We start from the raw sequence: 20,332 nt of genomic DNA, 5'->3' as shown, positions 1-20,332 counted from the left end.
TGGACAACCAGGGGCAAGTTTGCGCCCACGCGGATTGGAAAGGAGCTGCTCCTGTAGGTCCGCAGGTGTGTGTGTTCGAAAACATCCGCGAACCTGTTGCGCAGGTCACCAGGAGCAGGGCAGCCCAGTTTACGCACCGGAGCAGGTGATTTCCAGGAGCCCCGCGAGGTGGGGCGGAATCCCTTCTCGCTTCTGCCTCGCACAGTGGTCTCCACTCGCGATCGGCTCTGCTAGACCGGCCGCAGGCTCCCCAGAACCCACCGAGTCCCTAGCGGCCGGCAGAAGAGCTCGGGGAGTCCTGCAGGGACCGCGTCCTCCTCCCGGCGCCCGGAGCGGAGCACTCGGGCCCGCGCCGATTGCCCTCGCCATGGCCCTCAACCTAGAGCCACAGAGGGAGGCGGGCGGCTGTATGCAAATACGCCCCGTGGGCGGGGCCTTCTCTTGGATCAGGATAAAGGGGCGGAACTCCCACATGCAAATGAGCAGGGGGCGGGGCCGCCTCCCGGGCCCAGGATAAAAGGCGGGGCGGGGCGCGCAGGGCAGCAGAAGCCGCTGCCTCCCGCGATCTGGCGGTGCGCCCCGACGGTGCGTACGGCTCTGCGCCCCCACCGGTCGCCGGTAGCCCCGACAGCTCGGTCGGTCCCGCCGCCCCCGGTAAGGACACGCGGTGACACTAGGCTAAGGGTGCGAAGTTAGGGGCCGAGGCCGCGACGACGTGCGCCTGTTCGGCCCGGGTCCGGGCTTTCTCCGTGGGGACGTGGGAAGCCGGCGCCTACGCCTCGGTCAACGGGTCTTGGCAGGTGGCATCTCCCCAGGAGCTGCGCGGGGCCAGTTTGTCCCCAGGCGATCAGCAGTCAGGACGGAAAGAACTGCGTTTGGTCCGTGCATTGTTGGGACAGTCTGAGGATGTCGGAGATGGAGTCTGAAAGAAGACGGCTCCCTGGGGGCTCCAGCTATTTCACGGGCGGTCCTTGAATTTTCTGCAGAGGTCCAGACGCGGAATAGCCCGCCGGCGCGGGGGGGGGGGGGTGTTCAGTTTAGAATGAAACTTCAGGCCAGCCCACCAAGCTATCCAGCCCCGTAGAGTGTGCACCTACCCCTGAGGAAAGAAGACTTTTGTAGCCCACCCCTCCCGTTTTTCATATACTTTTATTCTTACTTTAAAAAGACGAGCCCTTTTGAGGATTTTAAAAGCTAATTGCAATTCCAAGATGGGCCAGCTAAGATCTGGGACTTGACCTGAAGTACTGTTGTGAAAATCCCTCCCCTGTCTCCTTCCTTCATCAACTGCAAGGTGCACTGATGAAAAATAGCCTCCCAGAAGGTGTCCAGGTCTGGCTTACCAGCCCTTCATTTTATGGTGCACTGGAACTGGGAGCATGAAAGGAACCAGCCCCCTCCCAGTCAGCCACCCAAGCAGGGAAAGCCCTGAAGCCTATTGAGGACCTGAGGTATCCCTGGTGGAGATAAACACTTTGCTTGGGGGGTGGGGGCGCGGTGTTCTGGGAGCTCTATACTTTTCCCTCGAGGGTAAAAAAGGCCAGGAATGAGAAATAGGATTAATTCTGAGGGAGGGGAGTGAATACATCTGACACAAGTCTGTTTCTTTTCGCGTGTATTCGTCATAACTGAAGACTTTGCAAAATGTCGGAGTTTTGGCTAATTTCAGCCCCCGGAGATAAGGAAAATTTACAAGCTCTGGAGAAGATGAATACTGTAACCTCCAAGTCCAACCTGTCCTACAACACCAAATTTGCTATTCCTGACTTCAAGGTAAAATTCCTGAAGAGAAAGAGTCCATGGATGACAGGGGTGGGAGGAGGTTGTCAGTGATTTCTGCCCCTGGAGTTGTGTTCTTGGAAACAAAGTAGAAAGTCCTAAGGCTAAAGCTGGAGATGCTGAGAACCAGCCTGAGCTAGAGGGTGGACAGGGAGGTCTTCACACTAGAGCCCCAAATGAATTGTGGTACCTATGGACTTGAAGCCTTAGGAAAACATGACCAGGGGAGAAGGTGACAGTGGGCAGTGTCTAACCCTTTAGAAAGCCCTTGCACAAGAGTCCTTGGGGTCAACCTGTTTTGAAGATCCACCACATTGTTTAAATATGTGGGTTTTGGAGCCCTTCAGCCTCTTCTGTACTCTTTAAAAAAAAATGAGAGGGAATTACCATGGGATATATTTTATAATCATGGAAAATGTTAATAAAAATTTTTAATTAAAAAAAAATGAGAGTGAGAGAAAGAAGCAGAGAGAGAGAGAGAGAAAGAGAGGGAAGGAGGAAGAGAGAATGGGCGCACCAGGGCCTCCAACTGCTGCAAATGAATTCCAGACTCATGCATCACTTTGTGCATCAGGCTTACATGGGTCCTGGGGAATTGAACCTGGGTCCTTTGGCTTTGCAGGCAAGTGACTTAACCACTAAGTCATTTCTCCAGCCCTCAACTATATTCTTCACAGGAGACAGGCCAGGAAGACTGGTATCTTGATTCTGTCAGAGGGGAGGGAAGGGTATGTAGTAGTTTCAAAGACTTGAGTGAGGGCCCTTGTAGTGGACAGTGAAGGTAAGATGAAAAAATCGTTAAAGAGGAGCAAGACAAGGAGAATCCTCTTCAGCCCAGTGTGGTGGCACACACCTTTAATCCCAGCACTCACTCTGTAGCCCAGGCTGGTCCTGAACTCACAGCTCTCTTCTACCTCAGCCTCCCAAAGGCTGGGATTAAAAAAGCGAGCCACCACATCTGCTCTTTTTGAAGAGGATTACTTTATTTATTTATTTATTTATTTATTATTTATTATTATTGGTTTTTTAAGGTTTCGAGGTAGGATCTCACTGTAGCCCAGGCTGACCTGGCATTAACTATGTCGTCTCAGGCTGGCCTCAAATTCACAGCAATCAAGTGCTGCAATTAAAGGTGTGCACCACCAACCCTGACAGACAGAGAAAATGGGCACACCAGGACCTCTAGCCCCATGTGCCATTTTGTGCATCTGGCTTTTATGGAGATACTGGGGAATTGAATTCTGCTTGTTAGGCTTTAAGCAAGCCCCTTAACCACTGAGCAATCTCTTAATTACTTTTTACTTTAAGTACTTTAATGGGCTGGTGGCAGGAATGCTAAACATGTGCTTTACCACTGATCTCTACTCCTTACTACTTAGTGGTTTTTAATGTCCAGTAGTATTATCCCATGATGACAAACTTTTTATATTTGGTTCTTTAAAAGACCTTTCAATACACATTTGGACATTCTATTTATTTCTATACTAAGAAACAGAAAATAAATAATCAGACAAGAAAAAACCTCCAGAAATGGTGAAGGAAGAGGAGAACTGTCCTTTCCTAGCAAGGCCAATGTCAATATAACATCAAAGGAGAACAAAGGGATGGTCAACTTTCCTGGAGAGTAAAGGCTTTGAGAATTTATTTGAACTTGTTGAACTTGCTTTCTAGAGTATCTCTTTAGCTGTGAGGATAATTGTGTGACTAGCAGACTGACATTTGAGGAAACTGAATTAAGGGCAGGCCATGACATAATAGTTCCTCCTATGGGAGCCTGTGTCTCTCCTCCCAATAAATAATAAAGTATGATAGTCCTAAATGCATGTGTTTCCCCTAAGAGGTCTTCCACTTCCTAGTTTGGCTGTTGGTCAAAGACAGTCACAAACACTAGTGGGGCATGGTAGCGCACGCCTTTAATCCCAGCACTCGGGAGGCAGAGGTAGGAGGATCACAGTGAGTTCAAGGCCACCCTGAGACTACATAGTGAATTCCAGGTCAGCCTGAGCTAAAGTGAGACCCTACCTTGAAAGACAAAAAACAAAAAGAAAAAAAAAAGACAAAAAAAGACAGTCACACTGGCAAGAAGTGGAATTCCCACATTCCGCAGGTAGAAAGCACATGGGCTTCTAACTTCTCTATGGTCTTTTCTAGGTGGGGACCCTGGATTCCCTTGTTGGCCTCTCTGATGAGTTGGGGAAACTTGATACCTTTGCTGAAAGGTAAAATAGTTCTTATTTACTACATACAAGTAAGAATTTGACATTGTTGACAGAGGACACAGTGTTCCTGCTTTGGCCACGCCAAAGTATGGGGCTTGTCTAAATGTGGTATTAGCCATCAGCAAAATGATCAAGTGGGTTCACCTGGGAGTCTGAGGTCAACAGTGCTGGGTCCTTTGTTTCGTTTGTTGAAGGGAAGTTTTTTTGTTTGGTTTTGTATTTTGCTTTTCAAGGTAGGGTTTCACTTTAGTCCAGGCTGACCTGGAATTCACTATGTAGTCTCTGGGTGGCCTTGAACTCACAGCGATCCTCCTACTTCTGCCTCCCTAGTGCCAGGGATAAAGGCATGCACCACCACGCCCAGCTTGGTTTTTTTTTGTTGTTGTTGTTGTTGTTTGTTTTGATAAGGTCTCACTAAGTTGCTCAGGTTGGCCTTGAACTTCTTTTTTTTGTTTTTTTTTTTGTTTTTTTTTATTTGAGAGCGACAGACAGAGAGAGACAGATAGAGGGAGAGAGAGAGAATGGGCACGCCAGGGCTTCCAGCCTCTGCAAACGAACTCCAGACGTGTGCACCCCCTTGTGCATCTGGCTAACATGGGACCTGGGGAACCGAACCTCGAACCGGGGTCCTCAGGCTTCACAGGCAAGCGCTTAACCGCTAAGCCATCTCTCCAGCCCGGCCTTGAACTTCTTATGTAGCAACCATATGAACCTCAGCCTCCCAAGTGCTAGGATTTACAGGGTGTGACACCATGCCTGCTTAAGTTTGTTTTTCAGTAATGTGTTGTCATATGAGAAAACACAAAGTAAAAAAAGAAAAAGGATGCAGAGTGAAAATTGTTTCTTTTGGTATGTTTGCCTCTTTCCTGTTCTCATTTCCTTTCTTTTGAGGCTTTGTTACCATAATTTTCTAGAGGAGGTAGCCTAACCCAGTGCAATCATATGTATATAATAACGTTGCTGGATGAAGTGACACATGCCAGGAGTTCCAGCACTCAGGAGGCGGAGGTCACAGAATTAATTACCTGAGTTCATGAGTTCAACACTAGCCTGTTCAACATAGCAAGATCCTGTCTCAAAAACAAAAGCAGCCAGGTGTGGAGGCCCATGCCTTTAATCACAGTGCTCAGGGAGGCAAAGGTAGAAGAATCACTGAGTTTAAGGTCAGTCTGGGACAAGTGAGTGCTAGGTCAGCCTGGGCTAGAGTGACATGACCCTACCTTGGAAAAATAAAAAAGCAAAAGCAAACCAGGTATGATGGAGTATTCCTGGAATCCCAGCACTTGGGGGGTAAAGGAAGGATGATCAGGAGTTCAGGGTCAACCTGGGTTACATAGAAAGTTTGGGGCCATTCTTGGCTACATAATACTTTGTCTCAAAATAAATAAGCATATAAAAACAAAAGTAGAGGGGGGGGGGCTTAGTGGATAAGATGTTTGCCTGCAGAGCCAAAGGACCCAGGTTCAGTTCCCCAGGACCCACATTAGCCAGGTGCACAAGGGGATGCATGTGTCTGGAGTTTGTTTGCAGTGGTTGGAGGCCTTGGCACACCCATTCTCTCTCTCTGTCTTCTCACTCTCCCTCCCCCTCTCCTTCTTTCTCTATCAAATAAATATTAAATAAAAATAAAACATTAAAAAAAAATCTTAAAAATAATTTTATGCAAATGAGTATAAATCTTGCTATTTGGGTTTAATAACATATCTCCATGGTAGTTTCATCCCACAGCTGTCTTGTTTTTTTTCTGCTGTATTGCCTTGAATAGATGTGTCCTATTTGCTTCATTTCTCTGTTGTTGGATGCTTAAGCTTTCTTGTCTTGGGCTGTTGTAGAAAGTGCAATGACATTGCTGGAGAGGTGGCTCAGCAGTTAAGGCGATTACCCATAAAGCCTAATGACCTGGGTTCCATTCCCAGCACCCATATAAGCCAGTTGCATAAGGTGGAACATGCATATGGAGTTTGTTTATAGTGGCTAGAGGCTCTGGCACTCCCATACTCACTCCCTGTCTCTGTCTGTATCTCTCTGCTTGCACATAAATAAATAAAAATTAATTTTTTATGAAGGAAGGGATTTATTGAAGCTTACAGATCCAGGGGAAATTCCATAATGGCAGAAGAAGCTGGCCTGCTTTCACAGGACCAAACACAGACAGAGAAGCACAAGCCTAAAAGTCAAAAGCACACTTCAGGAACTCCAGCTAGGCACACTTTGCATATCTTTAGATTGAAATCTCAAACCCACCACCACACCTTAAGATCTGCCCAGTGACACTGCCATCAGCCAGGTGACTGCAGATGCAAAGTACAAACTAATAAAACAATGAATATATTGGGGGTCATCTATTCAAACTACCATATTCCACCCCTGGCCCCCAATAGATTCATGACCATCACATATTGTAAATTGTACTCAGTTCAATTTCAATGGTCCCCACAGTGTTGACCAATTTAAGATAGTAAGTCCTGTAAAATCAAGGCACAGAGTAAACATTTTTTTCAACTGGTATAATGTATAGCAAGAAGAGACTAAAACGGTGCAAACTCAACCACAATCAAACTTCTGCAGTTCAAATTCAATATAACCAGAGGCTGATGTCTGCAGATTTTCCAGTTCTGCCCCTCCAGATGGGCAGAGTAGCCAGGGAACACTTCCTTCAATCCCAGGCCAACTGCACGCTCCATGGTAGCCCTTGCACAGTCCTGGTATATCTAAAACATCTTCGGGTCTCCATGCAAACAATGGTCCATCTTCCAAAGGCAATTCAACCAAAAATTATTATTTTTTTTTTTTTGGTTTTCTGAAGTAGGGTCTCACTCTAGCCCAGGCTGACCTGGAATTCACTATGGAGTCTCAGGGTGGCCTCGAACTCATGGTGATCCTCCTACCTCTGCCTCCCAAGTGCTGGGATTAAAGGCGTTTGCCACCATGCCCGGCGATGATACATATTTTTAATCCCAGCACTTAGGAGGCAGAGGTAGGAGGTTTGCCATGAGTTTGGGGCTACTCTGAGACTACTGAAGTGAATTCTACTTCAGCCTGGGCAAAAGTGAGACCCTATCTTGAAAAACAAAACAAACAAACAGAAAAAAACCAAAAAGATGGAGATGGTGAGATTGAGGAAGACACCCAGCATTGACCTCTGGCCATACATAATCCCCCCCATACACACACACACGTTCATACACATGAGTATAGCTCAATAGCAGAGCTTTCTCCTAGCCTACGCAATACTTTGAGTTTGCCCCCAGCACTGCCTATGATGAGAAAGCATCCTGAGGACCAGGTTGTGTGCCTGCTGGCCCCATGTCAGGTCTCAGAGCAGCTTCCAGATCCCTCCTCAGAGGGCTGGTTTTCTGGGCCTTTTATGACTACCCATTGCCAAATTTTAGGGATTGTAGTGAACATGCTTTGAGTGTTTCTAATCTGCAGATGGGTACCATAGCCTCAGAGTTGGATTTTCTGTATGCTGTGGTTGTTTACCCCCCACCTGCCCAAGAATAGCAAGAATCCTTGGTTCACAGCCTTTTGCTCTTAAGTGGAATATTAGCCTACTAGAATATGAAGGCAGCCCTTGCCAACTTGTACAGCCTGTCTTCTCCACTTTCCAGGATGAATGAAGAACAGGAAAACAGTGTGAAGTTGGTATCAAGTCTCACCCAGGAAAAAGTCATGGGGTCTTTTTTTCTGAGGCTGCTCTGACAGGGTCTAGCTGGGAGGACAGCTCCTGGTCAGATAGTCAAATCAAATGGTCTTGAATGGAGGCAAGGAGCCTTTGAGGGTAGCCCTCTGCTGTAGGCTGGTATGTGTACCTTCAGTTCTCTCTGGCAGACAACAGCCAGAGTATAGACATTGGCCAGTGAAGTGTGAGCCATTCCCTTCTGGCTAAGGGAAATGGCAGCATTTTAGCATTTCCTTTCTCTGGACCTGTCCTTGCTACCACTTGGCAGCCCTACTGCGAGCTCTTTAATGTCATTCTTTTATTATTATTATTTATTTTATTTATTTGGGCCAGAGAGAAAGAAGCAGATAGACAGAGAGAATGAGCACGCCAGGGCCTTTAGCTTCTGCAAAGGAACTGCAGACACATGCTCCACCTTGTGCATCTAGCTTACGTGGGTCCTGGGGAATCGAACCTTTGGCTTTTGAGGCAAGTGCCTTGACAGCTAAGCCATCCCTCTAGTCCTTTAATGTCATTCTTACTCAACAAAGCCCCTCTAGCTCTGGAACTTTGTGTGGCTGCCCTATTATTACTTCTACTTTATTTTGTTTACTCCCCCCCCCCAGCAGTGTTTTGTTCTATGTAGATATTAATTACAGAAATCTCCTTTCATGCTGGTGTAACACATGTTGAGAAATGCATGTGCAAGCATGCTTAAGGCTACAGTTGTGAAACATAGAAGCTATATACATTAAGCTGCTAGGTGCAGTAAGAATGAAAATGGCTTTGAATTGTTTTGGTTTTCCTTGCACATGTGGATTCCCAAGTGCTTTCAGAAAAACAGTGTGGCTTGAACAACACCAAGAACCTTACTTTTAGTTTCCATCTAGTTCAATAGGCGTCTTGTCTGAGGAGTTCCTATTGGAGCCTGGAGTGAAAGAGTGAATTGTAGTTCTTTGAAATGGTCTCGCCAGTTCTCTGCAAAGTACTCAAGTGTTACTAGATAAATAAATGCTAGCTGACTTGTAACCGTGCAGCGTGAACCTGTCAGCACTGCTTCTGCCCAGGAGAACAGAGAAGGGACCAGACTTTTCAAGGTGTATGGTTTCCATAGCCTTTTATTATTTATTTACTGGGGCATGGGAGTGTTTTTCCATGTAGCTTAAGGCAGCTTTTGTTTATGAGAGTTTTTCCATTATTTTTAAATTTATTATTTCATGCTGCCTGTGGTCTCTTATTCTGTAACCCACACACAAATAAGAAACACATGGATTTTATTTTATTTTATTTTTAATTTTTAAATTTTTATTAACATTTTCCATGATTATAAAAAAATATCCCATAGTAATTCCCTCCCTCCCCCCTGACACTTTCCCCTTTGAAATTCCATTCTCCATCATATTACCTCCCCATCTCAATCATTGTACTTACATATATACAATATCAACCTATTAAGTATCCTCCTCCCTTCCTTTCTCTTCTCCTTTTTAACTTACTGGCCTCTGCTACTAAGTATTTTCATTCTCACGCAGAGGCCCAATCATCTGTAGCTAGGATCCACATATGAGGGAGAACATGTGGCACTTGGCTTTCTGGGCCTGGGTTACCTCACTTAGTATAATCCTTTCCAGATCCACCCATTTTTCTGCAAATTTCATAACTTCATTTTTCTTTGCCGCTGAGTAGAACTCTATTGTATAAATGTTCCATATCTTCATTATCCACTCATCAGTTGAGGGACAGCTAGGCTGGTTCCATTTCCCAGCTATTATAAATTGAGCAGTAATGAACATGGTTGAGCACATACTTCTAAGGAAATGAGATGAGTCCTTATGATATATGCCTAGGAGTGCTATAGCTGGGTCATATGGTAGATCAATCTTTAGCTGTTTTAGGAACCTCCACACTGATTTCCACAATGGCTGGACCAGATTGCATTCCCACCAGCAGTATAGAAGGGTTCCTGTTTTTCCACATCCCCCCAACATTTATGATCATTTGTTTCATGATGGTGGCCAATCTGACAGGAGTGAGATGGAATCTCAGTGTAGTTTTAATCTGCATTTCCCTGATGACTAGTGACGTAGAACATTTTTTTAGATGCTTATATGCCATTCATATTTCTTCCTTTGAGAATGCTCTATTTAGCTCCATAGCCCATTTTTTGATTGGCTTGTTTGATTCCTTATTATTTAACTTTTTGAGTTCTTTGTATATTCTAGATATTAATCCTCTATCAGATATATAGCTGGCGAAGATTTTTTCCCATTCTGTAGGTTGCCTCTTTGCTTTATTCACTGTGTCCTTTGCAGTGCAAAATCTTTGTAATTTCATGAGGTCCCAGTGATTAATCTGTGGTTTTATTGCCTGAGCAATTGGGGTTGTATTCAGAAAGTCTTTGCCAAGACCAATATGTTGAAGGGTTTCCCCTACTTTTTCCTCTAGCAGTTTCAGAGGGATTTTATTTTTAAATGTAACTTCCTCTCCTTTTTTAAATGGTTGAGCCCTTCACAGCATCTTAGCCTGTCCTGCAGTTGAAAGATTACTTTTCACAGGTGCATGGCCACTCAGCTATACCTGGTGGGCTTCTCTGATCCGCTGTTTGCCACTCACCGCAGTGCATCGCCTGCCATGTGGAATGGCTGGTGGCTTTCCTTTCCCACGTGGTTCTGTGAAGCTCTCTGAGGGCTGGCTGATTAAAGCTTTCATGCCTGAGCGAGGATTTCTGCTTGGTGATGTCAGAGAGTTCTCATCAAGATATTGTAAAGGGAAGCAGGCTAATGTTTTCCCTCCTTCTCTGGTCCTGTAAGAATTTGATTCTCAGTCTGGAGAAATGGCTTAGCAGTTACAGTGCTTGCCTGTGAAGCCCAAGGACCCAGGGTTGATTTCTTAGTACCCATATAAGCCAGGTGCACAAGATGGCTTATGTGTCTGGAGTTTTTTTTTTTTTTTTGCAGTGGGTAGAAGCCCTGACATGCTCATTCTCTATCTGCCTCTCTCTCTCAAATAAATAAATAAAAATAAAATACTTTTAAAAAGTCTGAATGTGCCAGGCGGGGTGGTGCACACCTTTAATCCCAGCACTCAGGAGGCAGAGGTAGGAGGATCGCCGTGAGTTCGAGGCCACCCTGAGACTGCATAGTGAATTCCAGGCCACCCTGAGACTGCATAGTGAGTTCCAGGCCACCCTGAGACTGCATAGTGAATTTCAGGTCAGCCTGGGCTAGAGTGAGACCCTACCTTGAAGACCAAACAAACAAACAAACAAAAACAAAGTCTCAATGCAGACTTTGCTTCTCTGTGGACATGTCTTGAGATCCAGAGACCAGTCAACCAGTCAGCAACACAACTTGTTTGTGGTGTGTATGTTCTGGATCCTGCGATGTTGCTGGGAGTTCATCACTGTGCGGCTGTGCCCAGACACTCCGGAACCATTCAAGCCTTTCTCTTTGTTAGCACTCACCCCCTCCAGCTCCCCAGACACTTTTATCTACCTACTTCCGCCCCACTGCCTTCAGCTCTTCTGGTTCGATTCACCCTCCCTCAGTACCCCGTAGCTTCCCTCCTTCATGGCATTCACCACAGTGGATGGGACATTTTCTTTAGGAGGAGAGGTGTGATTTGATTAATGTCTTCCCTGCTAAAGTATAAAAGCTCCACAGGGCCAGTCTTTTGTTCACAGGTAGATCCCTAGCATCTATAACACCTCAAGCCTGGAATGACAGACAGGTAGATGCCCTGGAAGAAGGAATGGAAGGGGGAGTCTTGGACAAAATTAGAGCAGGATGGGCCCTCAGAGGCCCACTCTAACCCCACCTCTGTAGCCGCCATTCTGCTCCCTGCATCCATGGGACGAGACTCCTCCCCTCCAGCTACCTGGCTCTGCTCAGCACGGTGTCTTGCAGCCCCCCAGGGGCTGTGGACCACCGGACTGGGACTAGTCTGAATAGAAGTGTGTAAAGTATAAGATGACAGATTTTGTTCATATTTTATTTATTTATTTGAGAGCGACAGACACAGAGGGAAAGACAGATAGAGGGAGAAAGAGAGAATGGGCGAGCCAGGGCTTCCAGCCTCTGCAAACGAACTCCAGACGCGTGCGCCCCCTTGTGCATCTGGCTAACGTGGGACCTGGGGAACCGAGCCTCGAACCGGGGTCCTTTGGCTTCACAGGCAAGCACTTAACCACTAAGCCATCTCTCCAGCCCAGATGACAGATTTTGAAGACTTGAACAAGAAAGGGAATTTCAAGTATCTTACATTTTAATTCTGATTGCCTATTTAGATGATATTGTAATACAGAGTTAAGTAAAGTGTTATTTAAATTATTTTTAACCATTTTTACTCTTTGAAACCTCATGAATAGAAACTTCAATTCCCCATGTAGCTCATATTAGATTTCTGTGTCTAACACTAGGCTTGAACATATTGGTGGAGCCCTTTGATAATTTTATAAAATGCACATTGGTACTCGGTGGATCTTGATTAGGATTCTGCTTGTCTTACAAGCTCTCACTAACACAGTTGCTGGCCTGCAGTTCACCCTTGGCCCACCAAGGTCAAGTCCTTCGGAGTTGACCTAGAGTCTTGTACATGAGAGGTAAATGTTCCACCGCTGAGCTGTACCTCCAGCTTTTTACTAGGTGACAGAATCTTACTAAATTGCCTGCTCTCACCTTGAACTCAGTCTGTGGCCCAGGCAGGCCTTGAATTTGCTTCAGCCTTCCTCACCCTCCCAAGTTGCTGAGATAACAGGGCTGTGCCATCAGCAAGGTTAAATACTTGAACTAGAAGGCTCTAAGACCTAAGTGTGTACCCGAATTATCTGGAAGGTTTATTAAACTATGCATACTGGGCTCCACTCCCAGATAGGGCCTGAGAATCTTCATTCCATGGGTTGGCAAGTCATGGTGATAATGCTGCTCCTGCTCATGGTAGTGGGGCGATGGGCAGTGTTTCCTCAAGGTTTAAAATATGTCATAGTGACATGTTCATACTTAGGAGTAAGTTCCTTGGTAATAGTCAGAAAATTTTCAGTGCCAACCTAATCAACACTTGCTCTGAAGGTTGTTTTTAAAGGAGAGTATCATGCAGGTTGCCTATATTATATGCGTGTGTGTGTGTGTGTGTGTGTGTGTGTATTTTGTTTTTAAGGTAGAGTGTCAGGCTAGCGCAGGCTGACCTGGAACTTGCTCTATAGCTTAGGTGTCTCAAACTCATGGTGATCCTCCTTCCTCCATCTCCCAAGTGCTGGAATTAAAAGCAGGAGCCACCGTACTGTTTCTTCCCTGATGTATATAGTGCACACACTTCTGCCCCTGCTGGACACATGTTCCATTTGTTTGTTTGTGTCTGATTATTATTTTTTCCCAGGTTGCCCTTACGCTTACTATGCAGCCAATGGCCTTGAACTCCTGATCCTCTTTGCCTCTAATTCCTGAGTGCTGGGGTTACAGGTGTATACTGCTATGCCCTTTTCTGCTCTGCTAGATACACAAAACCTGTGCTGGCTCCGATTCCATTGAGGACATCCCTTTGTCATTCTCTTCTGCCTCTGTGTATACTGCATCCTGTCTTCCTGCATCATCTGACACTTGTCATTTCTCTATTTTGGTGATACCATTTATTGGTAGATGAGGATATTGACATCCAAGGGTGTATGTCACTTGTGCAAGAACATATAGTGGCCAAGTTTGTCAGGCCTTAGCCTATTCATCCTACCAGTGGCCTGATGAGGTTGTCCCTCAAACTTGGGCTGATCCTCCTGCTTCTGCCTCCCCAGTACTGGAATACACGTGCAGTCTTTTGTGCCTGCTTTAATAGGCTTTTCCTGGTGTTGACTACTCTTCTATTTTGTGGACAAAGTAAAGTTGTTTAACCATTCACCTGTTGTGGAATATCTAGATTTTTTTTTTTTTGTTATTAATGTTGTCAAGAACTCTCATGTCTGATCTTTGTATTACCATACATTTCCATCTCTCTGGGGTCAGTGCCTACCTGGTCCTGAGTAGTTGGAGCATGGGTGCCCATGGCCCGTTAGCTCTCAGTAATTACCCTGTGGGATGGCCATGGCTCAGAGGAAGGCCACTGCGTGCACTGACTGGGTACAGGGAAGGGCCTTAGCCAAGGCCTCCGCTTGGCCTTGCAGCTTTGGTTTGTGCTCACAGGGCATTGTGAGGGTTTATGTTGGACAAGAAATAAATGTCCATTCTTTGAAAGGTTCACATTCTAGGATGTGAGGGAAGAGTTAATCTCAACACCAGGTGACACATGCATGACACAGGAGTGGTTGGGAACTGAATGGCTCTGAGGAGCATTGATTGGTCTGACATCCTGGGCCACCTGGGAAGACAGTGGACTAGACAGCCAGTGCTGCTGGGTCTCTGTGACACCCTGGGGTATTTCCTGGAGCTGGTATAGTAGAATGAGTAACTCTTCAGACAACTCTCCCCCCATCCCCTATATTAGAGATTGAGGGCCTCCCACATGCTAGGCAAGCACTCTACCATCGTGCTAAATCTGCAGCACCTGGATCCCGGGTATCTCTTTGTTGAGGGCCTGGATGGAGAAGGCAGCATTCTCAGTGTGTTTTATGATTATGATGGAGGGAGGTCTCAGGGGTAAGCTCATGAGGGCAGCAAGTGAGCGTCTGTTTGCGCACTTCTGTCTCTGACATTGCAAAGCCCTCTCTCCAGCCCTCACACTGCTTGCTCTGTCACTGGTACCAGGTACAGTTTTGTTGCGTGCCAGAGGTACCATGCATTGGGAGTGTTAGCCAAGACTGTGCTGGATTTGTTAGCAGAAGGGGTCCCCGGACCATGACCAAGGTGAGTAGCATCTAAGTGGCTTCAGATATCCCAGGTGGGTCCCCAAGACTGGCTGTAGATGGCTAGGGTGTGGGTAGGGTGGTAAAAGATGAAGATGGACAAGCAGGGGCATCCTTGTAAACTCCACCAAAGCGTTTGCAATTAATTTGTGAACATTGTGAGAAACCACTTACATAGTTTAGGCAGTGCAATGACATGCTACGTGTGTATCTTTAGTGTGTTCCCCTGGCTGCCGTGGGAAGGGTGGATGGGAGAGGTCAGCTTGCAATCAACAGGCAAATCAGAGAAAGATGACATGGCTGTCTAGCATAGTGACCCAAGGCACAGTTTGGGTGGTATTTGCCTCCTTCCCTCCCTCCTTCCTCCCTCTCTCCCTCCATTCTTCCTCCTCTCTTCTTTCTCCTTTCCATATTGGGGATTTAACCCAGAACCTTGAGTATGCTTAGACAAGAACTCTACCACTGAGCTAGATATATACTCCCGGGCCTTTTGTTTATTTGTATGCGTGTGGGCACATGTGTGTGCCTGTGAGGTCAGCCTTGGTGTGTTCCCCAATCACTCTCCACCATACTTATTGAGACAGCGCCTCTCATTGAACCTCGCAAGAGCCTTTTGATTCAACTAGCATAGCTAGCCAGTTTGCCCCGAGCACTGGAATTACAGTTGCACACCACCACACCCAGCATTTGTGCAGGTGCTAGGGATCTGAACTCATGTCCTCATGATTGCATGGCACGTAGCTTACCGACTGAGCTGTTTTCCCCAGGAGCCCACCCAGACCTTTTCTTGCTCAATTGCCCAAACTTGCAGTCAGCCTCTGCCCCCTGAGCAGCAGGGCTTGCAAGCCGGTGCTTCCGTGCACAGCTAGGTTTAGGGTAACTATAAAGAACAGTAGCAATGAGGGAAAGGAAGGGCTCCAGGTGACGGGGACAATTGGGGCTGACATCCAGCCTAAAGAACCCCCATAGTCCCTGGCAGTTCTGTGCAGGCTGGAGCTCCACGCATGAAGCCACAGGGAAAGGGGTACAGGCCACAGTTTGAAAATTTGAAATATAACTCACATACTGTGTATGCATACTTTTAACGTGTATCACCCATCAGTTTCCAGTATTCTTACAAAGCAGTGCCATCATTAGTATCATCTGATTCCAGCTGATAGAGATTTGGGAATTAACATCTCCTGGAGGGAGTGTATTGCTGGGGGTGGACTTAAGGGTGTTATAGCCAGTTTCCCCATACCAGTGTTTGACACACTCTCCTGTTGCTATTGTCCACCTTGTGTTGGCCAGTGGGTGAGGTCCACCCTCTGATCATGCCATCGTTTTCCCCTGCCATCGTGGAGCTTCCCTGTAAGCCAAAATAAATCTTTTCCCCAAAAGCTGCTCTCAGTTGGGTGATTTCTGCCAGCAATGTGAACCTGACTGCAATGCAATCTCTCTCTCTCTCTCATAAAAAAAAAAAAAAAAATGCTGTATTAGCTAGGTGTGTGGCTCATGGCTATAATCTTAGCACTTGGGAAGCTGAGTCAAGAGGATTGCAACAAGGTCAAGGTCATCTTAAGCTGCTTAGTGAGTTCCAGACCAGCTTGGTCTAGAGTAAGGCTGTTTTAAAACAAACAAAAATAATGCTGTTATTAATAATTTGTTGGGTGTCGTGGTACACGCCTTTAATCTCAGCATCTGGGAGGCTGATCATGTAAGTTCGAGGGCTATTCAAGTGAATTCCAGATCAGCCTAGTCTAGAGTGAGACCCTATCTAGAAAAAACCAAAAATCGAGTTTATTGCTCTTAAGTTAAGGCAGGGACAGAGCTGGCCTAGAGGGCTTGGCTTACTCTGGTCAGCCACTGGGCATGTCCTCACCTTTCCTGGTTCTCCAGAGGTCGGTCCTTTTGCCACTCCAAGCATTACTTTGGGTTCAGAATCTATTACAGCTACTTCTTAGTCATGACTCTGAAGTGAAGTGATGCCAATGTGCTTTGTTCTGTTTTTGAGACAAGGCCTCATGATGCAGCCCAAGTGCTATGCTTGAAGGTATGCACCACCACACCTGCTCCTTGCTTGCCTGCCTGCCTGCTTGCTTGCTTGCTTGCTTTTTTTTTTTTTTTTTTTTTTTTTGGTGTGTATGGGTTTTGTTTTTCTAGGTAGGGTTTGGCTGACCTGGAATTCACTGTGTAGTCTCAGTCTGGCCTCGAACTAATGGTGATTCTCCTACCTCTGCATCCTGAGTGCTGGGATTAAAGGCATCACCACCATGCCTGGCTCCCTTATTTCATTTCTCTATGGTGAAAAATACTTCATTGTGTTATGATGGACTCACTGAATATGTTAACTGTCTTTGCTTTTTTTTAGGTATTCTCCATCTTTAACATCTCCGCATAACTCTTTGTCTGTATTTCTGATTACCCTGAAGTTGCACCTGGATTTGATTTCAAGGACTTAGAGACAGATAAGCTGTTTGTACATATTGCTAAACTGTTCCTCTGAGGTTGGGACAGGGGCTCTTTCCTCATACACTTGTGAGTTAAGAGCCTTTAAGAGACTTTACCCATTTACCCAGCAAAAGGAGGAGGGTGTGTAATTGTTTTCAATGTGTCTTTCTTGGATTCCCAGCCAGATTAAACATTTTCAAGTGCCTGTCAGTATTTGTGGTTCCGTTTTCACGCTTTGCTTGTTTCTAGCCTTTGCTCTTACTGCCCCTGGACATTGTCCTGAAGTTCCCTTTACCTTCTATGTCCTGGAGCCCAGCTCAAGGGGAGCAAGTCCCTGCATTTGGGCATAGTGGTTGGGCTACTTGGTGACCTGACTTTTTGGCAAAGTCTCCAGAACTTAAATACATATTTGCTGACCCTTTACTGACCAGCTGCTTGGCAGGGAGGTGGTACCCAGTTCTAAGAGGTCATGGGACCCCAGAGTGTTTTACTCCAGTCTGGAGCTGAGTTCAGATTGAGGAGCCCTCCTTACCAGTGCCTCCTGTGGGCATGCTCAGTGTAGATGGACTTGTTATTATTGTTTTGTTTTTGTTCTTTGAAGCAGGGTCACAACGTATACAAGGCTGGCCTCAAGCTTGCAATGTTCAAGGATATCCTTGACCTCCAGATTCTCTTGTTTCTCCCTTCCAAGTGCTGGGATTATAGATGTGCAGCCACCATGCTCACCTTTAAATTGGTTATGCAAAGAGGGCCAAAATTTTTACTCTGCTGGGCAAGTCAATGTCAGCTTGCTAAAGAGAATTCTATTTTGAATAACAAAGGCAGTTTTCTGAAGTGGTTCTATAAATGGCATGCAAGCAAAAATCTCCCCAAAGATTTGTTGTTCTGTTTTATTTTTTTTTCAAGGTAGGATCTCACTCTAGCCTAGGCTGATCTGGCTGGAACTCACTCTGTAGTCCCAGGCTGGCCTTGAACTCACAGTGGCCCTTCTACCTCTGCCTCCTAAGTGTGAAGACTAAAGGCATGCACCACCATGCTTCACAAATATTTATTTAATTTTAATTTTTTTGGGGGGGGTTTCAAGGCAGAGTCTTGCTCTAGCCCAGGCTGACCTGGAATTCACTGTGTAGTCTCAGGGTGGCCTCAAACTCACAGCGATCCTCCTACCTCTGCCTCCCGGGTGCTGGGATTGAAGGTGTATGCTAACACACCTGGCTTTTTGACAAATGTTTAAATATTTTATTTATTTATTTGCAAGTAGAGAGGCACAGAAAAGAGAGACTGAAAGAGAGAATGGGCATGCAGGGTGTCTAGTAACTGCAAACGAACTCCAAATGCACATACCACTTTGTGCATTTGGTTTTATGTGGGTACTGGGCAATTGAACCTAGGTCCTTTGGCTTTGCGGGGAAATGTCTTATGCTGAGCCATCTCCAGTCTCCCCATCACCCCACCCCATTCCTGCTGTAAGGTTTTTGTGAAGCAGGGGCTTACTCTAGCCCAGGCTGATATATAAACTCACTCTGTAGTCAACTTTTTGACTGCCTGGCCTAAAATTTTTGTTTATTTTTCTTCTTAGTTTTTTCAAGGTAGGGTCTCACTATAGCACCGATCCTCCTACCTTGCCCTCCCAGAAGCAGGTGAAGTTTAAAGCAAGGTGTGTCAGTGCCTAGAGCCCCCTAGAGTGAGGAAACTTTCTAGAAGCCTTACTGAACCTTTGTTTGGATGGAAAGCAGTCACTTAATGGATCTCTGGTTACCTTTTCCTGATGACGTGGAGGCTGCTTGAATTCATTGTCACTTGGCAGAAATGGAGACAGAGAGACAAAGGCCTGGGTGAGGTGCCCAGAGGCCCCATGAGTCACCTGTCACATGTCCCACCCTCTGTGGAAGGTTCGGGCTTCTTAGACATGCCACTCCTCACATATGGCTTCTCCCATCTGGCTGTGCTGACAACGTTGAGCAGGTGTGGGACTTTGGGTTATCCTCAGGGTCATTTAGTTGCCTTCAGTGGAGACTGGCATGAAGCCTCTACCTTCCTACTCATAAGCAGGGTCTGCTAAGGCAATAGGACCCCACTTGGCAGGAATTTCTTGGCCTGCAGTTGCAGGAGCAGGGGAAACAGATCTCTTCCCTCAAGTCCAAGAGCAGGAGGAGAAGTTTCCTTCCTTTAGTACATACTCGACTACAGGCAAGTTGCTTTGGCTTCTTGCCTGTCCCCCTTCTCTGCCTCTGGGTTTCCCAGTGCTACTTGCCCAGCTGCTTTCCCTGTCCTCACATCTGAGTGCCCCTTCCTCTCTCTCTCTCTCTGGGGCTTCCCCATGACTACCAAGGTGGGGGCTCTGCTCAAAAGGAGTGCTCTTTTCTGCTCCTTAAACTGCTTGGTTGAACAAATCACCATTATTGGAATTTTCAACTTTTTTAAAAAAAGTTTTTAAAAATATTTTACATATTTATTTATAAGCACAGAGAGAGAGAGGGAGGAAGACATAGAGAGAACACAGAGAGAGGATGGATAAGCTAGGGCCTCCAGCCACTGAAAATGAACTCCAGATGCATGTGCCCTCTTTGTGCATCTGGCTTTATGTGGGTACTGGGGAATCATCTGGTACGTTAGGTAAGTGTTGTCTTAACTGCTGAGCCACCTCTCTCTCCAGCCCCATTTTCAACTTTTACTTTTTTTGAAATATAGTATGTATTTCACGCTCACAATACATTGTAATTCTTAGAGCAAATTTTCATGAGAAATTTTTTCTTTTTCTTTCTTTTTTCTTTTTTGGTTTACCAAGGTAGGGTCTCACTCTAGCTCAGGTTGACCTGGAATTCACTATGTAGCCTCAGGGTGGCCTTGAACTCACGGCGATCCTCCTACCTCTGCCTCCCTAGCGCTGCAATTAAAGGTGTGCGTCACAACGCCTGGTGAGAAATTCCTTTATTTTATTTTATTTCTGGAGTTCTTTTTTAATTTTAATTTAATTTTTATTGACAGCTTCCATAATTATAAACAATATCTCATGGTAATCCCCTCCCTCCCACCCCAGCTTTCCCCTTTGAAACTCCATTCGCCATCATATCCCATTGCCCTCTCAATCAGTCTTTCTTTTATTTTGATGTCATGATGGTCTTGTGTAGGTAGTGTCAGGCACTATTAGGTCATGGATATCCAGGCCATTTTGTGTCTGGAGGAGCACATTGTAAGGAGTCCTGCCCTTCCTTTGGCTCTTACATTCTTTCTGCCTCCTCTTCCACAGTGGACCCTGAGCCTTGGAAGGTGTGAAAGAGATATTGCAGTGCTGAGCACTCCTCTGTCACTTCTTCTCAGCAACCATGGTGCCTTCTGAATCATCCCAAGGTCACTGCCACCCGAAAAGAGAAGCTTCTCTAACCAAAAATGAGAGTAGCATTAACATACGGTATG

At 45.9% G+C, this 20,332-nt stretch overlaps 1 protein-coding gene across 2 annotated transcripts in view; it reads left to right on the top strand.

The window, feature by feature from the left end:
• Positions 1-552: 552 nt before the first annotated feature.
• Positions 553-20,332, top strand: part of Atp6v1c2 (ATPase H+ transporting V1 subunit C2) — a 60,663-nt gene continuing 40,883 nt past the window's right edge. For both annotated transcript variants that reach the window (XM_004665694.2, XM_004665693.2), the window contains exons 1-3: positions 553-654; positions 1,635-1,773; positions 3,931-3,998. In XM_004665694.2, coding sequence (XP_004665751.1) covers positions 1,645-1,773; positions 3,931-3,998 — 197 coding nt within the window. In that variant the 5' untranslated portion in view covers positions 553-654; positions 1,635-1,644. The remainder of the gene's footprint in view (positions 655-1,634; positions 1,774-3,930; positions 3,999-20,332) is intronic.

This window comes from Jaculus jaculus, chromosome 5 (genome assembly GCF_020740685.1).
Source record: "Jaculus jaculus isolate mJacJac1 chromosome 5, mJacJac1.mat.Y.cur, whole genome shotgun sequence".
In the NCBI taxonomy this organism is placed as follows: domain Eukaryota; kingdom Metazoa; phylum Chordata; class Mammalia; order Rodentia; family Dipodidae; genus Jaculus; species Jaculus jaculus.
The sequence above is the reverse complement of the archived record's forward strand: the minus strand, read 5'-3'. Positions and strand labels throughout refer to the sequence as shown.